Source organism: Lutra lutra, chromosome 10, assembly GCF_902655055.1.
Source record: "Lutra lutra chromosome 10, mLutLut1.2, whole genome shotgun sequence".
Classification (NCBI taxonomy): Eukaryota; Metazoa; Chordata; class Mammalia; order Carnivora; family Mustelidae; genus Lutra; species Lutra lutra.
The window spans coordinates 27064370-27080933 of NC_062287.1; the positions used below are offsets into that span (position 1 = coordinate 27064370).

A 16564-nucleotide genomic window follows, 5' to 3' on the forward strand; every position below is an offset into this window, starting at 1 on the left:
GATGAAAAAGTCTATAGAAATGTGTTCAATTATCTCTTGAATCTCTAAGACTGAATAAAATAAAGAATAAAGATGCTTTGGATGTGGAGGATTTTTTTTTTTAACTGAAGACACTATACAGATGACATGGTGTCTTTAGATAAACTTGATAGTGGCTGATGTAAAGAAGGAAAAATGAAGTGGGATGGTTTGTGTATTAGTTGAGTTAGATACCAAAAGAAGAATATCTTCCACAGGCAGTGCAAATGCAAGCCTCCCTCAAGTAAAGCATTTATTCCTTTTAAAAATATGTAGGATGGGAGCACCTGGGTGGCTCAGTTGCTAAACATTTGCCTTTGACTCAGGTCATGACTCTGGGTCCTGAGAATGAGCCCAGCATCAGGCTCCCTGCTCAGCGGGAAGCCTGCTTCTCCCTCTCCCATTCTCCTTGCTTGGGCTATCTCTCTCTCTGTCAAATAAATAGAATAAAATCTTTAAAAAAAATGTGGGATAGTTTCCAATCCTCCCACCTTTTCCTCATCCACAACCCTATGTTCCCCTACTTACCCATGTCTCTCTTCTGCTCCATCTCTCTTTCTCCACCAACCCCTCTCCAGGCCCCTGTAAGGCAGTGAGGACTTCACAAATTGAACTCAGTGACTTAAACCTTTAGAAACCTTCGGGTGAATTATTTTAATCTCCATCACGTCCCACTTCTTGAGGAAAGTTAACTCAGCTTGAACACTAACCCATCTGATTAGGTGTTTCTTTTTAATCCACAGGTTGCACTAGTAAATGCACTTGCTGAAACCTGCGACTGAGTGAGTGAGTGTGTGGATGTGTGTGTGATGTAGCAATGTTGTAAATGTGTTACAGTCAAAGCAAAATAACATCCCAGAAGTTCAGCCAGGACCACATTTATAATAAAAAAATATTGATTGATCTCAGGGATAGCAAAGATCAGTTCTACCCAATTACACTCTCACTGCCCCTTCTAAAGCAGTGTGACTCAGGGATTATTTCACAGCCATTAGTCTTGTGTATATAACAGTTATTATAAAATGGTCTTTGTAACACATAAGATACATGTAACATTTATATGCATATATTTGCATGTATACATCTATATGTGTGTATGTAGCATTTGCCAAGTATCCTAAATGGTTATCCTAAGAAACTCAGGAGAGACTGAGACAGAAACACAGCAAAATTAATCTCATATATGAAGTCCAAGAGGAAAAATAAATTCTAACAGCAAGGAAAGAAAATGAGAGAGAGAAATTAAAAATAAAAAAGAAGAGGAGGGATAGAGATAAAGGGAACACACAATAAGCTCTTAATGCAGAGATGGAGAGAATACCCCCCCCCCAAAAGTCAAAAGACACAGGGTATAAAACTTACTAGTTGAGTTGACCTCTAAGACCCTTCCAACCATGATATTCTAAGAGTGTAGTCTTAAAAGGATGGCTTAAATATTCTCTTTTATGGCTGGATGCCTAGCATAGACTATGATCTAGACAGCCATGTCCCAGCTAGGCTTTAGGGGAAGATTCCCAAATGGGCAATTAATTTAGATTTAATAGGACAGTTACTGTAAGTTTAAATAAATGCCAGTTAAATATTAACAACGTATTTATTGAAGATTAACATTGCTGGTTGCATTGTGGGATTTTCTTTTCCTTAAAGAAACCCTTTATGGGAAGACTTTTAATCATCTTGGCTCTGCCATCAGCTTGCCTTAGATACGGGGCTGCTCTTTTTATTACTTTGTTCAAAGTGTTCTGAATTGTGAAGTGCATACCTTGGTGCAGGAGAGAGTGGAAGGACATGAGGAGGAGGGCTTTTTCTCCCCAGGAAGGACTGATAAGTGAATATGAAGGATAAAGTGCTTTTGAGGATCGTGTCAAGAAGCATTGAAACTATAGGCTATGAGAGTTGGAAGGGCCCTTGGAAGTCACCTAAACCAAACTCTTCCTTGAGAAGCCAAGCAAAAGCAACTTGAGCCTCCACATGCAGCCAGCAGGTGGCAGGCAATACCCAGTACCCCCACTATGGAGACCTCCTCTTACTCTAGGAGTTAACTTTTAAGAGGGCATTAACCCCTTTAGATGCATTAGGAGGATAAAATCTTCTCAAAGACCCATGTAGCTGGAAGATGCAGGTTCTCTTGGCCACTAAAAATTCAGAAAAAGAAACCAAGAATTCAAAAAAATGCTTGTCTAAAGTGACCTAATGATGGCCCAAGTTGAAACTAGAACCCATATGCTTCGTTTGCAAAATTATATTTATATAATGTCCCTCCAGTAAAAAGTACAACTGACATTGTATCTTTTTGAGCAAATTTTTGTCTCTTCTGTTGCTGCTCTTGGCTAGCGCAAGCAAGAAGTAAAACCACTAAAGAAAATGCAGAGGAAATGTTAAAGAGAGAAATGAATAAAAAGCAGTTGTTTGGGGAGAAAGGAATTCAGGGGTAGAGGCAAGCCAAGTTTCTCTGCCAGTAAACTTGGGTTGTTAAGTTCCAAGCTGGGGGCTGGTGAGATTGTCATTCAGAGAAACCCTAACCCGACTCTAGCAGGGCTGCCTCTGGTGAGACCAGAACTGGTGTATGCCTATGCAGGTAGAGGGATGTCTTCATGGACCCCTCATTCCCTTCTACAGAGATAATGAGGCTAATCCTGAAACATGGTTCTGGGAGGTACAATGGCCAGAATTAGGAAAGATGAGGCAAGCACAGGATATTATCAAATGATGAGTCTAAGAGCTAGACCTGAGGAGGCTTTGAGTTCAGCCATCAGGCACACGGGAACAAAGAAGGGCATAAGAGTCCATGGAAGGAGTGGAAGGAGCTGAAGGAAGTTGGAGCAGACTGCTCACTTAATGATGGGACGGAGGTGTCTCGTCTTTTGTTCAGGTTCTTTCACTACGTTTCAGTCATATGTGGGAGCGCGACAGATCAAAGTTCCCAGGCTGCCACAGGAAGAGCAAGCCCGAGCCTGTTTCTCAAGCACAGGCTGTTTCCCACAGCCTCCGTCCTGTGTGCTTTTGTAGAACACCGACGCTGAGACACTCTGGTGGGAGCTGGAGGGGCACCCTCTTCCTGTCCTGGTTTGAAGGCTAAGCTACTTCCCTTTTATGACCACATCTCAGCATGAAATGTCTGCTGTCTGTGTGATGAAACCTCTCACGATATGTGTGCTGGTGGTGTTCACAGGCCTGTGCTCAGTGGGCTGCCCTGGGTTCTCTGAAGATCAGGCCCGGTGCTCCTCTGTCCCGGCCAGTCCCAGCACAGTGATGCCTGCGTTTTCACCCCCACTGGGTGTGTGACGGGCCTTTGTCAAACTCTTTATATTTACTGTCGTATTTCCTCATCACACCACCACTTTGTGATAGGCACCACGATGACCATTATTTTGCAAATGAAATTATTTTCCCAAAGTCAAGGTCACACAGCTAGTGATGAAGATGATGAGTGTTTGGCTTCTAGTCTGTCTGATTCCAAAGCCCATGGTTCATTCTTCATTGATGAATATGTACTGAAAACATCAGTAAATGAATGAATGCAGAGTGTTGGAAGAGTCAGACGTTTTCAGAGTACGTCAGATGTACCAGTCCTTAGTTTGAATGAGGACAACTTGAGAATATGAAAGGGAGATTCTGTCCATGCTCCTTCTGGTCTTGGGCTGTGTGGCTTCTGTTCTGCCTGCCCACAATGAGATTCCTGCCCATACCACCTGCCTCCTTCATCTCCACGCAATCAAGTCCCCGATTAAAAACATTGCTTGTGGGGACGTTTCCTTATCTTCCAGATTCCATGAGAACCTTCTGTCATACCCATTCTCTCATGTCCTCCTTATCACAACTGGATCTACTCTTTTGTAAAATTATTTCTTTAATGTCTATCTTCCCTATTAGACCGTGTGCTTTATGAGGGTAAAGCTTAAGTGCACTGCCTAGTCCACAGCTGGGATTTAGCATGCACTAAACACCTGTTTGTTGTACGGGCAATTTCTCAATTATGTTTGTAAATCCTTGAGTCTACCTCCTCCCCTCCTAATGTCACTTTAAATGAAGCTTGGGAAACCATGGTCAGTGCCTGGAAATCTGCACAAGCTAATGGGTCAAATGGATTCCAGCTTGCTTCTCTTAGCCAATCAGAATCTTCTCGAGGACTTATAGAGAGCATGGGGTTGAGTTCATTATAAGTTCAAAAATCATGAATGCAAATAAAAATAAGACGACTGTCAAACTTAACAGCTCTAGACTATAAGCAAATCAAAGGCAGGGACTATGTCTTTTGTTTTTGTAGCACTAACTCCAGCAAGATTTCTGCTGCATCGGAAGAGCTCAGAATCTACCTGTCAATGTTTACTGAATGCACTGAATTCAATTGAATAATTGGCTACCCAGAGGTATTCTGAGCAGTAGTAGTCATTCTTTGGTAGTGCTCTCTCTTGCCCACAGATGTAGCAGCCAAAGGATATATTTTATTGGTTAGCTCTGAAACAGTGTCCTTACCCAATACGTGTAGCAGAAAGCTCTACTGGAACAGGAGCCAGGCATCCTGAGTTGTAGATCTGGTTTACCGGTTATGACCTTTATGTCCTTATGGTGGTAATGACCCTTCCCTCCTGGGTTCAATCCCCCACTTTATGAAATAAATGGGTTATATGAAATATGTTCCAAGGTCCCCTCTGACCAGATCATTCTGAGGTTCTTATTATGACCCAAAACCTAGGTAAGGAAAAATTCTGCCCCATGGCAGAATGGGACGCTCCCCTTCGGGCATCTGGCTTTTGCTTTCAAGGTACTTTGATTTTAATCGTTCATTGTGTTCTCCCTTACTTTTCTGTCTACCTACCGATTATTCTTCTGACTATCTCTCTCCTTCATGTACCTCTTAGAAAGTTGCGTGGCTTTCAAAGTCCATAGATAGCCTAACCTTTGCCACTTCTTCCTGCTCTCCTTTTCTCTTCTCTCTATTCGTGACCCCTTTTTTCTCCTCGGAGGCTTCTTCCCCTTCTTCAAGTTGCTCTTTTGCTCTATCTGTTGAAATTGTAACATGCTGGACTCTAGCCCAGATGAACAATGATTTTATTTTGATCTTATATTCATATAGGTGGAAAAGAACGGCATGCATTTTTTTCCAAGTCCAGCCCACCCCTGCTCCCCTAGAGGTAGCTCTTTATCCAGATCCGCACTACCCTTTCTGATTAAACTTTTCAATGTCTGCTCTGTGCCAAGCCACACGAACTGCCCTGCATTTCTCATCTTCCCGCCTGCGCTCCTATTTGGAATCTCCACCAGGAGAGGGGGGCCTTTAGCCTTTTTAGAGAAGGAGAAGCAGAACTGGCATTTCTTAAGCTAGTGCTCTTCTTTTGGTCTTTTGGTGTGTGTGTGGAATATTCATGGCTCTTTAGTAGCTAACCCAGGCTTGCTCGCTGTAGGTAAGAGAGTAAAACAAAAACAACCATGCCACCGGTTTCCCTATCACTGGGAATTTCTTTCCTGTTCCAACCCTGCTTTAGTGTGTAGATGCTATTGCTGCCAGAAGTCTCTATCTCTGTCTCCTCACCTGCCTGCCAGATCTCCAAGGTCTGAACAGCAAGATCCCCTCCCCCTTTGCAGTCAAAGGATCATTAAAGGAAGTATGATTGTTTTCTTTTGCTTGGGGTGTGTGTGTGTGTGTGTGTGTGTGTGTGTGTGTGTGTGAGACACAGAGAGAGAGAGAGAGAGAGCTTGAAAGGCATTGTCCTATAGATATTTTTATAACCTGAAGCAATTACAGCTGTCAGCACAGACACAAGATGTGACAAGTTGATTTATGTGTACAGTATATGTGTATGCAGGAGGGAAGGGAGGAAGGAGAGGGAGACGGGGGTGGGGGGGAAGAAGGTGGAGGTGGGCTCTTGTTAAGAAACTGCTTTCCAGGAGGCAGAAAGGAAGTTGTTTCTCTAAAGAACACAAATAATGAAATTGCTCTGACTGTCATCCCTTTTTCATTAACTTGGATATGCTGGGAAAAATAAAATAAATCCAGCAGTTTTTTTGAAGCACGAAAGAGGATATAAGATAAGCCACTAAGTTTTGGTTATATTTAGGGATTAGAGCATGGGCAGGGAGGTGACATATGATTTTGATTTTGATCTTCATCTATTCAAACAACTTCATCAAGGAGTTAAAATGAAATGGATTCTGCCTTGTTAACTGCATGGTCATCTCTGGTCTTTCGCCACTTTCTAGACTCCTATTTTTGAATAAAGTTTGTGTCCCTGGGCCCAGAGGGCAGGTAGGAGGTTCCAAGTGGTTTTTCTCTCTGCACCCTGAGCCTTCCCCGAGCTCTGCTGAGGTTCCTGCCTGATGCTACAGTTCAGCACTCTCCCTTCTCGGCCAGCGACAAAGATGGTTTGACTGTCTTAGATCAATGGCATGCAGACTGGTATAAACTGAATGTCTTAAAGAGCCCCTATGAAGAATTATTTTTCTGCCCAGTCATAATAATGAAGTGGTGGCAGGCAAAGTATATTAATAAAGCATCTTCCACCTTAAATGGATTTCTAAGTATTTTCCTGTAGAGTTAATCATGTATGTAGGTCCCTTGGGAAGGCCAGTTGTCATTATCCACATTCCCAGATGCAAAAAACTAATGCTCATTTGTACCTACGTGGGAATTAGATGCAGGATCCAGGACTAGAATTTATTATAAAAGGAATTATCTCTGCCATTTCCAAAACTGTAGGGAAATGACTCCAAAGCCCAGAAGGAATCTCTCTCCCTTCCCCACCACTGTAATTATTTCCAGCTGAGGTTGTGGGGATGTGTTTACACACAAGGGTTGGTGGGGGAGCATGAGAGACAGGTAAAATGTATATATGGATAGTTTAGGTAACTCCTTGGCTTTAGGGAAAGAAGTACCCCAAATTCAGCAGACTGTAAGTCAGCAAACACAATCTTACTCTTTACTTACTACTTCCAAACTTCCTCATTGTAAAATGGACATAAAATAGGGTCTTGCAAGAATATACTGATGCAGAAATATGTTTTCCTTCTTTGATTTTTTTTTAATATAAACAAAACTCTCCTGGTTTCCATAGATGTCATTTTTTGTTTTTGCTTTTGCTTCCCCTCCCCCCCCCAATAGTAAAGTCATTTGTTGCAACCATAAGTTGACAATTGATTTTTTTGGTGTTATATATCAAATAGTCCCCACTGGCCAAAAATAGCAGATGGGTTTCCCTGAGAATTTATTCTCAAGAGAAGTCACCAGAGATGAAGAAAAAAAAAATGACCCTAATGATGGATTAATTGAGATCTTCAATGTAAAGTTTCCCAACTTTTCTGGTTGATCAATTTCTACTATTAAAAAGGAAAAACACGTTTGCTCAGTATGTCTTTGTCATCCTGTAGTACGGCTCCCACCCTACCTTTATCCCTACCAATCTAAAGTAGTTAGAGGAGAGAGTAGGAGGGTGAGATGCTTGTTTCATCTCTAACACACATGTTATCTACGTATAAGTGGTGGTTATTACTTGCAAGGTGAAAGGACTTCTCTGGAACTAAGACTCTTATAGTTAGAATGATTCAATCTTTTTGGTGTTCGCTGGATGGCTTTGGGAAGAACATTTTTTTCTGTTATTTAATATCTGTTTAATAAAACCAGCTTCCTTGTTGGATCTGATAGAAAGTAGAGGGAGGAAGAAACAAAGTCACCTTTGGTTGCCTCTTCTCTATCCCCTGGGAGAATCTGGGTCAGTGTCGGGGCCTCAGACCTGGAAGTTCTTGAGGAGAGAGTATGCTCATGTTGGCACTGCTCTGTGGGCTGGGCTGCTCTGGGCTTCTCCCCAGCTCAGGGGCCAGGCCTATGAAGGGAAATGCACATTTGGTCTGAGGTGGACTTAAGGGAGAAATTAAAATGTACATATGCAGGGACTGACAGGAGCCAGAGTAGAGAAGTGACAGAAACTGAGGCAAATCCAGTTTTTTTCCCTGGGTTTCAAGATTTTGAAAAACACACCTTTTAAGATGAAATCAGCTTTGCAAAACTGTGAAACCCAGGGAACATGGGAGTCCACGGTATAAATAAAGCAAGTAGCTCACACTCATCTGAATGAGCACTTTTGCAGGACTAGCATCTTTTAAGGTCGACAAAACAAGAATAAAAATGTAAGTGAGTGTCTGAACTTGACCAAAATTTTGATGCGATTTTGCCAGTTTCACATACTAAGGGGCTTCTGTGAGTTTGCATTTATTTTATATGTGGAAGATCTCTGTTTAGAATGTTGATGTTGAGTCTCCAGTGTTCGGAAGTAGCTTCCATGGGGTGGGGGGTGGGGTTGGGGGGGCGAGAGCTGGTGGGGTGGGCATTGACTACTGAATAAAAATTAGATTTTTCTAAAATATCCTTCCAACACTGTAAATTTACTCTAAATGCTAATGGATTTAATCTGATAATTTTAAAGGTGCATGCAAGCATGCTGCAGGGTTTTCCTTTCCTAGTTAATTAGTTTGTGACCCTTATTAAGATGTCTTGGGCTTATTAAGATTGTGTGGTAACTTTGCCTTTCTTCTTAATTTGGAAGTGACAGCTTCTCAAAGGGGGAAATGGTTAAACTCCTCGCCTTGGCTGGTGCACTGCCACGGCGCGGCGCGGCAGGGGTTAAGGTGGGCGCCCGCGCCCGGCGCCCCACGCCCGCCCGCCGGGATGAGCGCGCAGTCCGCCCGCTTGCTCGCCGCTGGCCCGGGAGAAAGTGGCGGTCAGTGATGGAGCTGCTGCCATGACAACCCCGGCGGTCGGGGCCCGCGCGCGTCGGGGCTGCTCCCGGGAGGAAGGCGGCGCGGAGGCCGGGGGCGGCCGCTGAGCTTGGCGTCCGCGCGGCTCCGGTGCCGGCTGCGCCTCGCCTTCCCCAGCGAGCGAGAAGCGAGCGAGGGCCCGCAGCGGTGCTCTCAGCCGGGCCGTTCTTGCCTCGGTCGCCGCAGCGGCGCCTGGCCTTGCCGAGACCTGCCGGATCGCAGCGGCTGCAGCGCGCATTTCGGCTGGGAGGAAGTTGACCGCGAGGCTGCCGCAGGATCCCTGGATCCGGATCGCGCGAAGCTTGGCCGAGCCGCCTTCTGCGTGCTCTACTTTCCATCTTGGCTATTGTTACGGATTGTTTTTCTGCCGGCGGTCCTTCCTCTGAAACTTACAAAGAAAGTGTTGGATTTCCCCTTGTTTGAACTGAGGAATTGCAGACCACCTCTGGGGAGCCGGATCTGACCCACCCCCTGTCCCCTTATGGTACCAAAGTGCTTACTCCACTCCAAAGTGCCATGTCAGAACTGCTAACGGGAAGAAGGGACTCCTGAGACGTGCCCACACCTTTGCACCTGCCTTGCGTTTCCCTTTTCTTGGCCATCTTCCCTGGCCGAAGCAGCACCAAGGAAGCCCCCTTCGCTGTCCTCCGTGGAAATTGGTTACCCGAAGCCGGATTTGGGGGAGGAATATTAGACTTAGGAGTCTGCGCGCTTTTCTCCTCCCGCGCGTCTCGGTCGCCTCTAGTTCACTGCTGGGTCGCTGAGCTCGCTTCCTCACCCCACCCACTTCCTGTGCTCGCCCGGGGGGGTGTGTGCCGCGCCGCAGCCGGAGTTCTGGGAAGTTGTGGCTGTCGAGGATGGGGGTCTGTGGGTACCTGTTCCTGCCCTGGAAGTGCCTCGTGGTCGTGTCTCTCAGGCTGCTGTTCCTTGTACCCACAGGAGTGCCCGTGCGCAGCGGAGATGCCACCTTCCCCAAAGCTATGGACAACGTGACGGTCCGGCAGGGGGAGAGCGCCACCCTCAGGTAGGGATCTGTTTTTCTTCTATGAATTGACAATGATGTGTATGGGTTGTTGGGGAAGAGGGGCAGGGGTGCAGGTGTGTGCTCTGGAGCAGCTGGCACGGAGGTCGCTGGTTCTTTGGCCTGCAAGATTCATGGATGAGTTGAGTGCTCTGCCCCGGGAACGTGGTGGTGTTAGGGAAACGCTCAGAGGTTGGGGAAATGATCTGTTTCCCCAAAACTGGCCTCGTTGGCTCAGGACTTGGTAAGCGTGAGAGGCGGCTGAGGCAGGGAGTCACCGGGATTGAGGACAGTAGCCTGGTTACTGTGTGTGCCCGAACCTGGTGGCCATGGTGACTGGGGACCTGGCGGGGGCTCAGTGTGAACAGTCATCTTTGAAGTTAATGAGTCCCAAAGGACAAGTGTAGCTTCGTGTGAATGCCTTCACTCTGCCCATGGCATGGGGAGCTGCCAGTGGGCTCCTGTACTCTGGCAGAGCGGCTGTTTTGTCCTGGCATGGACTGTGTCTGAGCTTTTCTGGAGTGCCTTCGTACTATGAGCTGGTGGGTAGAAGGACATGTTTTTTCTTGTCTAAACATGGCTTTCTGAGATTGAAGTCATGGAGATGCATGTGATTTGTCCATGGAAAATATCATTTACTGTGGTTAGCTGTTCTCTCTTGGTGCTGTCCACTGAAGCAGTATGTGCAAAACTCACCTACTGAACAGACAGATTTCAGCATTGAGATGGGTCTTGATTGGCTTCTGGGGTTAAGTCTTGCAGAAACTGAGGAGGAGAAGAATCTTGGCTATGTCTTGTGTAAGGTGGGATGAATCTATGTCCTTGATTACCCTGTCTACTGACATGTTAACTTAATTTCCAGTGTCTATACACTGCGTCACTCATAAGAGAATTAGTGATTATAATGGGGGATCTTACTCTCTAGAATTTTAGAAAAAGTCAGCATGAGGTAGAAGTTAAGAACTTTCCTGAGAAGAGTGATTTCTCTGCCTCTCTTTGATTTAATATGCCTTCTTATATAAAGTTTCTCAAACTAGGCCATCGAGCCAACTGCGAGGCAACATGGTAACATTCCTGTCCTTTGCATATGAAGGTTCTTGGAAAGATCATCTTGGTGCTGGTGTCCATTCCTTTGTCTCTGGTGACCCTTCTTCTAAAAGTGCATTGTTTATAGATGGTACCCTCAAGGAAATACCCATAGGACAGAAAATGTTGAGGAGGGGGCCTTGACAGTCAAGCCATTGTCAAAGGAAGTGTGTGATTTAAGGACCCACACAGGGCCTGGAAAGCATCCCATCTTCCACTGCCTTTGGGGAGCTAATGTCCATGGCCCCAGTGAATTTCTCATTACTCACTGGCTCAGGAAACCTACCTCTTCCACCAAGTCCTTTTGACATACTTGAACAAAGGTTAAATATCTAACTGCCTCCCACCCCAGAATTACTAGATCTGCTTTATAAGGGAATTTCATGGAGCTCTAAAAATGCTGTGATTTCAGACTACTTGATGAGAGATACAGAAATGAAGCCCTACCACAATGCAGTGATGAATTTAGTGTTCTCTGGTTGTTCCCTTTGTCCCTAACCCTTAGCTGCACGCAGTAGTTCCTAGGAGATAAGAAAGACTCATTCTCACATGGAGAACATTTTAGGAACAGATGGGATGGCATTTTCAAGGAGAAGGTGGAAGGTAGTTAGCTCTGTAGAGATTTGGATAAAAGAAACAGTAAAGGGGCCCTAACAGACAATGGTCTCACATTGTATAAACAATGATGGGGGTTGGATGAGCCAGGATTGGGTCTTAGCCCCACAGGAGAGCCCCCAAGGCTCATGAGAACCTAGCTAGACTCCGGAAAGTGGCTGAATTCAGCAGATGATGAGCCAGGGCATGGGCCTTTGTTAGGAACAGCTTCTCATTAAAATTGCATTATCATATGCTGGCTGCTTCTCTATCTTTACCTTTCCTTCCATGGCTTTCTTGCTCAGTCTGGGCTTCCCTGTCCCTGTCCCTTCCAGGCCCTAATGTCTGCTTACATTTTTCACATCTGCTCTGGTCTTATTTGGGTGTAGATGGAGGAAGTGGAATATGATGGGGCTTCCTCTTTAGACCTAACACTGCCATGGCATGAAGAGGCCCTCCTAGAACAAATACTGCCATTCTGTGCCATTCTGTGCCAGTCCCTGGGACCGAATGTCTGACTGACATGCAGAAGGAAGACCATTCCTGTGGATGGAGCCCTACAGAGCAGAGATTAGAGGAGCTAGGGTGTGACTGACACCAACCCACTGGCCATGAGCCTGATGTAGGATGTAAACTGGGCAGCAGGTGTCACAGACGACTTGCACAGAGGATGCTCATGCCTCTGCAGGATGACCTTCATTCTTCTCAGGATCCATGCACTGGAACAAACGAGGGCCGCCATGTTGGGGTGAACTCTCAAGCATAGTTTCTGCACTGTGTAATTCTGTGTGCAAAGAAGCAAATAGGAATTTCAGAATGTATTTTGTTTGGACAAAAATTGCTACATTTGCACATAACCTGACTCTAGGTTGTAGTTGTCCAGCAGCTCAGGGCTCTGGGTTTTTTTGTTTTTGTGTTTTGTTTTGTTGCTTTTTTGTGTATTTATGTGGATCTTTTCTTTTTTCTTCCCTCTTTCCCTTCCTCTCTTCCTCCATCCCTTCTTCTTTCCTTTCCTTTCTCTCTCCATCTTTGTTCAGCATGCCACCAAGCTACACAGAATACAACTAGGGAGGCCCCGAGCACCTCTGTTCTGCCCTGGAGGGCTGCCCTCTCCACATCACGGTGGCTGACCGAAAGGGCCATGCTTGTAGTTTACTTCTCAACCAGCAGAGGACTTTTTGCTCTGGTTTTGTGTTATTCTGCTTTTGTTCTCACCAGTTTTATTTTTTGAAGTTCTCTTCTAGTCCCCATAGAACGAATGCTTCAGCAGCAGATTCTAATGTGAGGAAACTTTTAAAAATGTTTTATTTCATCCAATTAGCGCTAACGATCCTTGTGAAGGTATTGGGAAACCTTTCATCCAGCTGTGGCATTGACAGCCTGAAAGGAATCGCAAACAATTTGCAATCTCCCATACTTTCTGGCTTTCTGCTGTGGTTTGTATGCATATATATATATATATATATATAACTGCACCTCACCCTTCAAAAAAAAATTTATATATATATATTTTTTGAAGGGTGAGGTGCAGTAATAAGAATATTAACCAAGGTTTAAGGAGCACTTGCTCTGTGTCAGGGAGAATTCTGTTTTACATAGTATCTCACTTGTTGTCTAGCCTCCTAATATTAACATTTAACCCTAATAAAGACCCTGTGGTGTAGGTGCTATTACTCTCCCCATTTTGCAGATGAGGAAACTGAGGCGTGGAGAGTTTACTTTGTTTGATTAAGGTTGCACAGGCAGGAAGTTTTGAAGCCAGTTGATGAGTAACACTGTTAATAAGATGAATAGCATTCCCAGTGATTGGTCAGTTACCATGGGTGTTAAATATTTTGTGTACATCGTAACATTTAATGCTCACAACAACTCCATGATATACACTTAATTTCCCAATTTCTTAGCTGAGGAAGCAGAGGCCCAGAGCGGGGAATTTCAGTAGCATCACACAAGTAGCAAGGGGTAGAGTGGAGCTGTAAGTCAGAACCTTACTCCCTGATCTTGTGCTCCACGCTTTGCCCACCACACTCTGTGTTCTAATACCTTGCTAGTACTTGGAGTGTCCGCTAGTCATTCTGACTTAGACTCTCTCCTGCCTCCTGCAGTGTTGTTGAACTTTCTATGTTCTTTCTCCTCATGCATTGGGGGGCAACTAGTGCTTGGAAAGCAGAGATCCTGCGGTATAATGTCATGAACACTGTGTGCTCCCAGATATTTCCTGAACAAATAAAATGAATGAAAACAACCCCCAGCCTCTATTCCATTTGTCTCTTTGCCACATTTCTTCATCATGTATTTTAAAATATAGCTGTGGTCAACCAACAAAGACTTATTGAGTGGTTCTTACAAGAAGGGCTCTGAGCTGGGTTTTGGGGTGTAAAAAGGTATGAGGCTTAGACTCTCCGGGGTCTTGAGTCCAACTCAAAAAGCTGGATGTAGGCAAAGAGGTAACCAACTAAGGCAAAGAGGTGAAGTAGAGTATGCCTGTTAGCGTATGTGAACGTGAGGTCAGAAAAGAGCTTCCAGACTGGGCTCCTCTATGGGAATACTGAAAAAGGAGTGAGGCATGGGAGAGACTGAGGTGCCCAGCTGTGTGGATGTCACTAATTGGAGATCTTCACTAAGTGTCCATCTGTAGCTTGGCAATTCTGATGAATGTATTTCATGCTATTGTAAATTCTCCCAGTGAGGCAACAGCTACTAAAGTGAATTATTTCATTGGGACCATGTGGTAAGTCAGTATCAGAGATAAGTGGTAAGTCAATTATATAGACTGTATGCTTTGCCATTGCACAATGCTTTTTTTTTTTTTTTCCTTTGGATGAGTTAAGAGGAAAAAGTCTGAGGAATGTACATGATTGAAGTTGAGTTGGGTTTTTTTTTGAGATTTTTTATTATTTTTTATTTTTTTAATTTTTGTATACATATATTTTTATCCCCAGGGGTACAGGTCTGTGAATCGCCAGGTCTATACACTTCACAGCACTCACCCTAGCACACAACCTTCCCAATATCCATAACCCCACCCCCCCTCTCCCAACCCCCTCCCCCCATCAACCCTCAGTTTGTTTTGTAAGATTAAGAGTCACTTATGGTTTGTCTCCCTCCCAATCCCATCTTGTTTCATTTATTCTTCTCCTACCCCCTCAACCCCCCATGTTGCATCTCCTCTCCCTCATATCAGGGAGATCATAGGATAGTTGTCTTTCTCCGATTGACTTATTTCTCTAAGCATGATACCCTCTAGTTCCATCCACGTCGTCGCAAATGGCAAGATTTCATTTCTTTTGATGGCTGCATAGTATTCCATTGTGTATATATACCACATCTTCTTTATCCATTCGTCTGTTGATGGACATCTAGGTTCTTTCCATAGTTTGGCTATTGTAGACATTGCTGCTATAAACATTCGGGTGCACGTGCCCCTTGGGATCACTACATTTGTATCTTTAGGGTAAATACCCAGCAGTGCAATTGCTGGGTCATAGGGTAGTTCTATTTTCAACATTTTGAGGAACCTCCATGCTGTTTTCCAGAGTGGTTGCACCAGCTTGCATTCCCACCAACAGTGTAGGAGGGTTCCCCTTTCTCCGCATCCTCGCCAGCATCTGTCATTTCCTGACTTGTTAATTTTAGCCATTCTGACTGGTGTGAGGTGATATCTCATGGTGGTTTTGATTTGTATTTCCCTGATGCCGAGTGAGATGGAGCACTTTTTCATGTGTCTGTTGGCCATCTGGATGTCTTCTTTGCAGAAATGTCTGTTCATGTCCTCTGCCCGTTTCTTGATTGGATTATTTGTTCTTTGGGTGTTGAGTTTGCTAAGTTCTTTATAGATTTTGGACACTAGCCCTTTATCTGATATGTCATTTGCAAATATCTTCTCCCATTCTGCCAGTTGTCTTTTGGTTTTGTTCACTGTTTCCTTTGCTGTGCAAAAGCTTTTGATCTTGATAAAATCCCAATAGTTCATTTTTGCCCTTGCTTCCCTTGCCTTTGGCGATGTTCCTAGGAAGATGTTGCTGCGGCTGAGGTCGAAGAGGTTGCTGCCTGTGTTCTCCTCGAGGATTTTGATGGATTCCTTTCTCACATTGAGATCCTTCATCCATTTTGAGTCTATTTTCGTGTGTGGTGTAAGGAAATGATCCAATTTCATTTTTCTGCATGTGGCTGTCCAATTTTTCCAGCACCATTTATTGAAGAGGCTGTCTTTTTTCCATTGGACATTCTTTCCTGCTTTGTCGAAGATGAGTTGACCATAGAGTTGAGGGTCTATTTCTGGGCTCTCTATTCTGTTCCATTGATCTATGTGTCTGTTTTTGTGCCAGTACCATGCTGTCTTGATGATGACAGCTTTGTAATAGAGCTTGAATTCCGGAATTGTGATGCCACCAACTTTGGCTTTCTTTTTCAATATTCCTTTGGCTATTCAAGGTCTTTTCTGGTTCCATATAAATTTTAGGATTATTTGTTCCATTTCTTTGAAAAAAATGGATGGTACTTTGATAGTTGAAGTTGAGTTTTGATATAACAACTCCATGGGCTATCACAGAATAATGTGTTTTGGATATTTGAGAATACCCATAGAGTACCCTTCCAAACATAGGAAGCTGTGGCACACTTTATTTGTATCGTGTAAAACACTTAGGATTTCACTTTAGAACAGATGAATTCTCTTTTTGTCTCTCCAGCCAGTCCATGGCCTCTTGAGGGCAGAACTATGCCTTCTTCATGTTTGTATCCCAGTACCCAGCATATTACTTGGTCCATGGTTTTTGCTAATAAAGTCTGAGTGGTGTCCTGCCTTTCTGCTATAGACATCCTGGCCTTTTCTTCACCTCGTGAACATAGAAAATGAATTCTTACTACAAGGCCTTCTACTTGTGGTCCTCTCTGTTGGGATTCCCCCTACTCCAGATCTTTCCACGGATAGCTATTTATCATTTGGCCTCACCTCAGATGGAACCCACTCCCTGAAGCCTTTACTGATACCCAAATCAAAATGACCCTTAACAACCTCCACGCATCTTACACTGGTATACCATCTGGGATTTGTTTTTCTTCTGAGGAGTCATTCCTGTCTCAGGTTTTCCTATT

The 16564-nt window shown here is 44.4% G+C and overlaps 1 protein-coding gene across 7 annotated transcripts in view; it reads left to right on the forward strand.

Annotated features, from left to right (window-relative positions):
* Positions 1–16564, forward strand: part of NTM (neurotrimin) — a 967921-nt gene that overhangs the window by 530553 nt on the left and 420804 nt on the right. For 5 of the 7 annotated variants that reach the window (XM_047692549.1, XM_047692554.1, XM_047692553.1 and 2 more), the window contains one exon: positions 9706–9790. In XM_047692549.1, coding sequence (XP_047548505.1) covers positions 9706–9790 — 85 coding nt within the window. Of the gene's footprint in view, positions 1–8837; positions 9791–16564 lie in introns of those variants that run through there. The other 2 variants (XM_047692551.1, XM_047692552.1) reach the window with 1 other exon arrangement.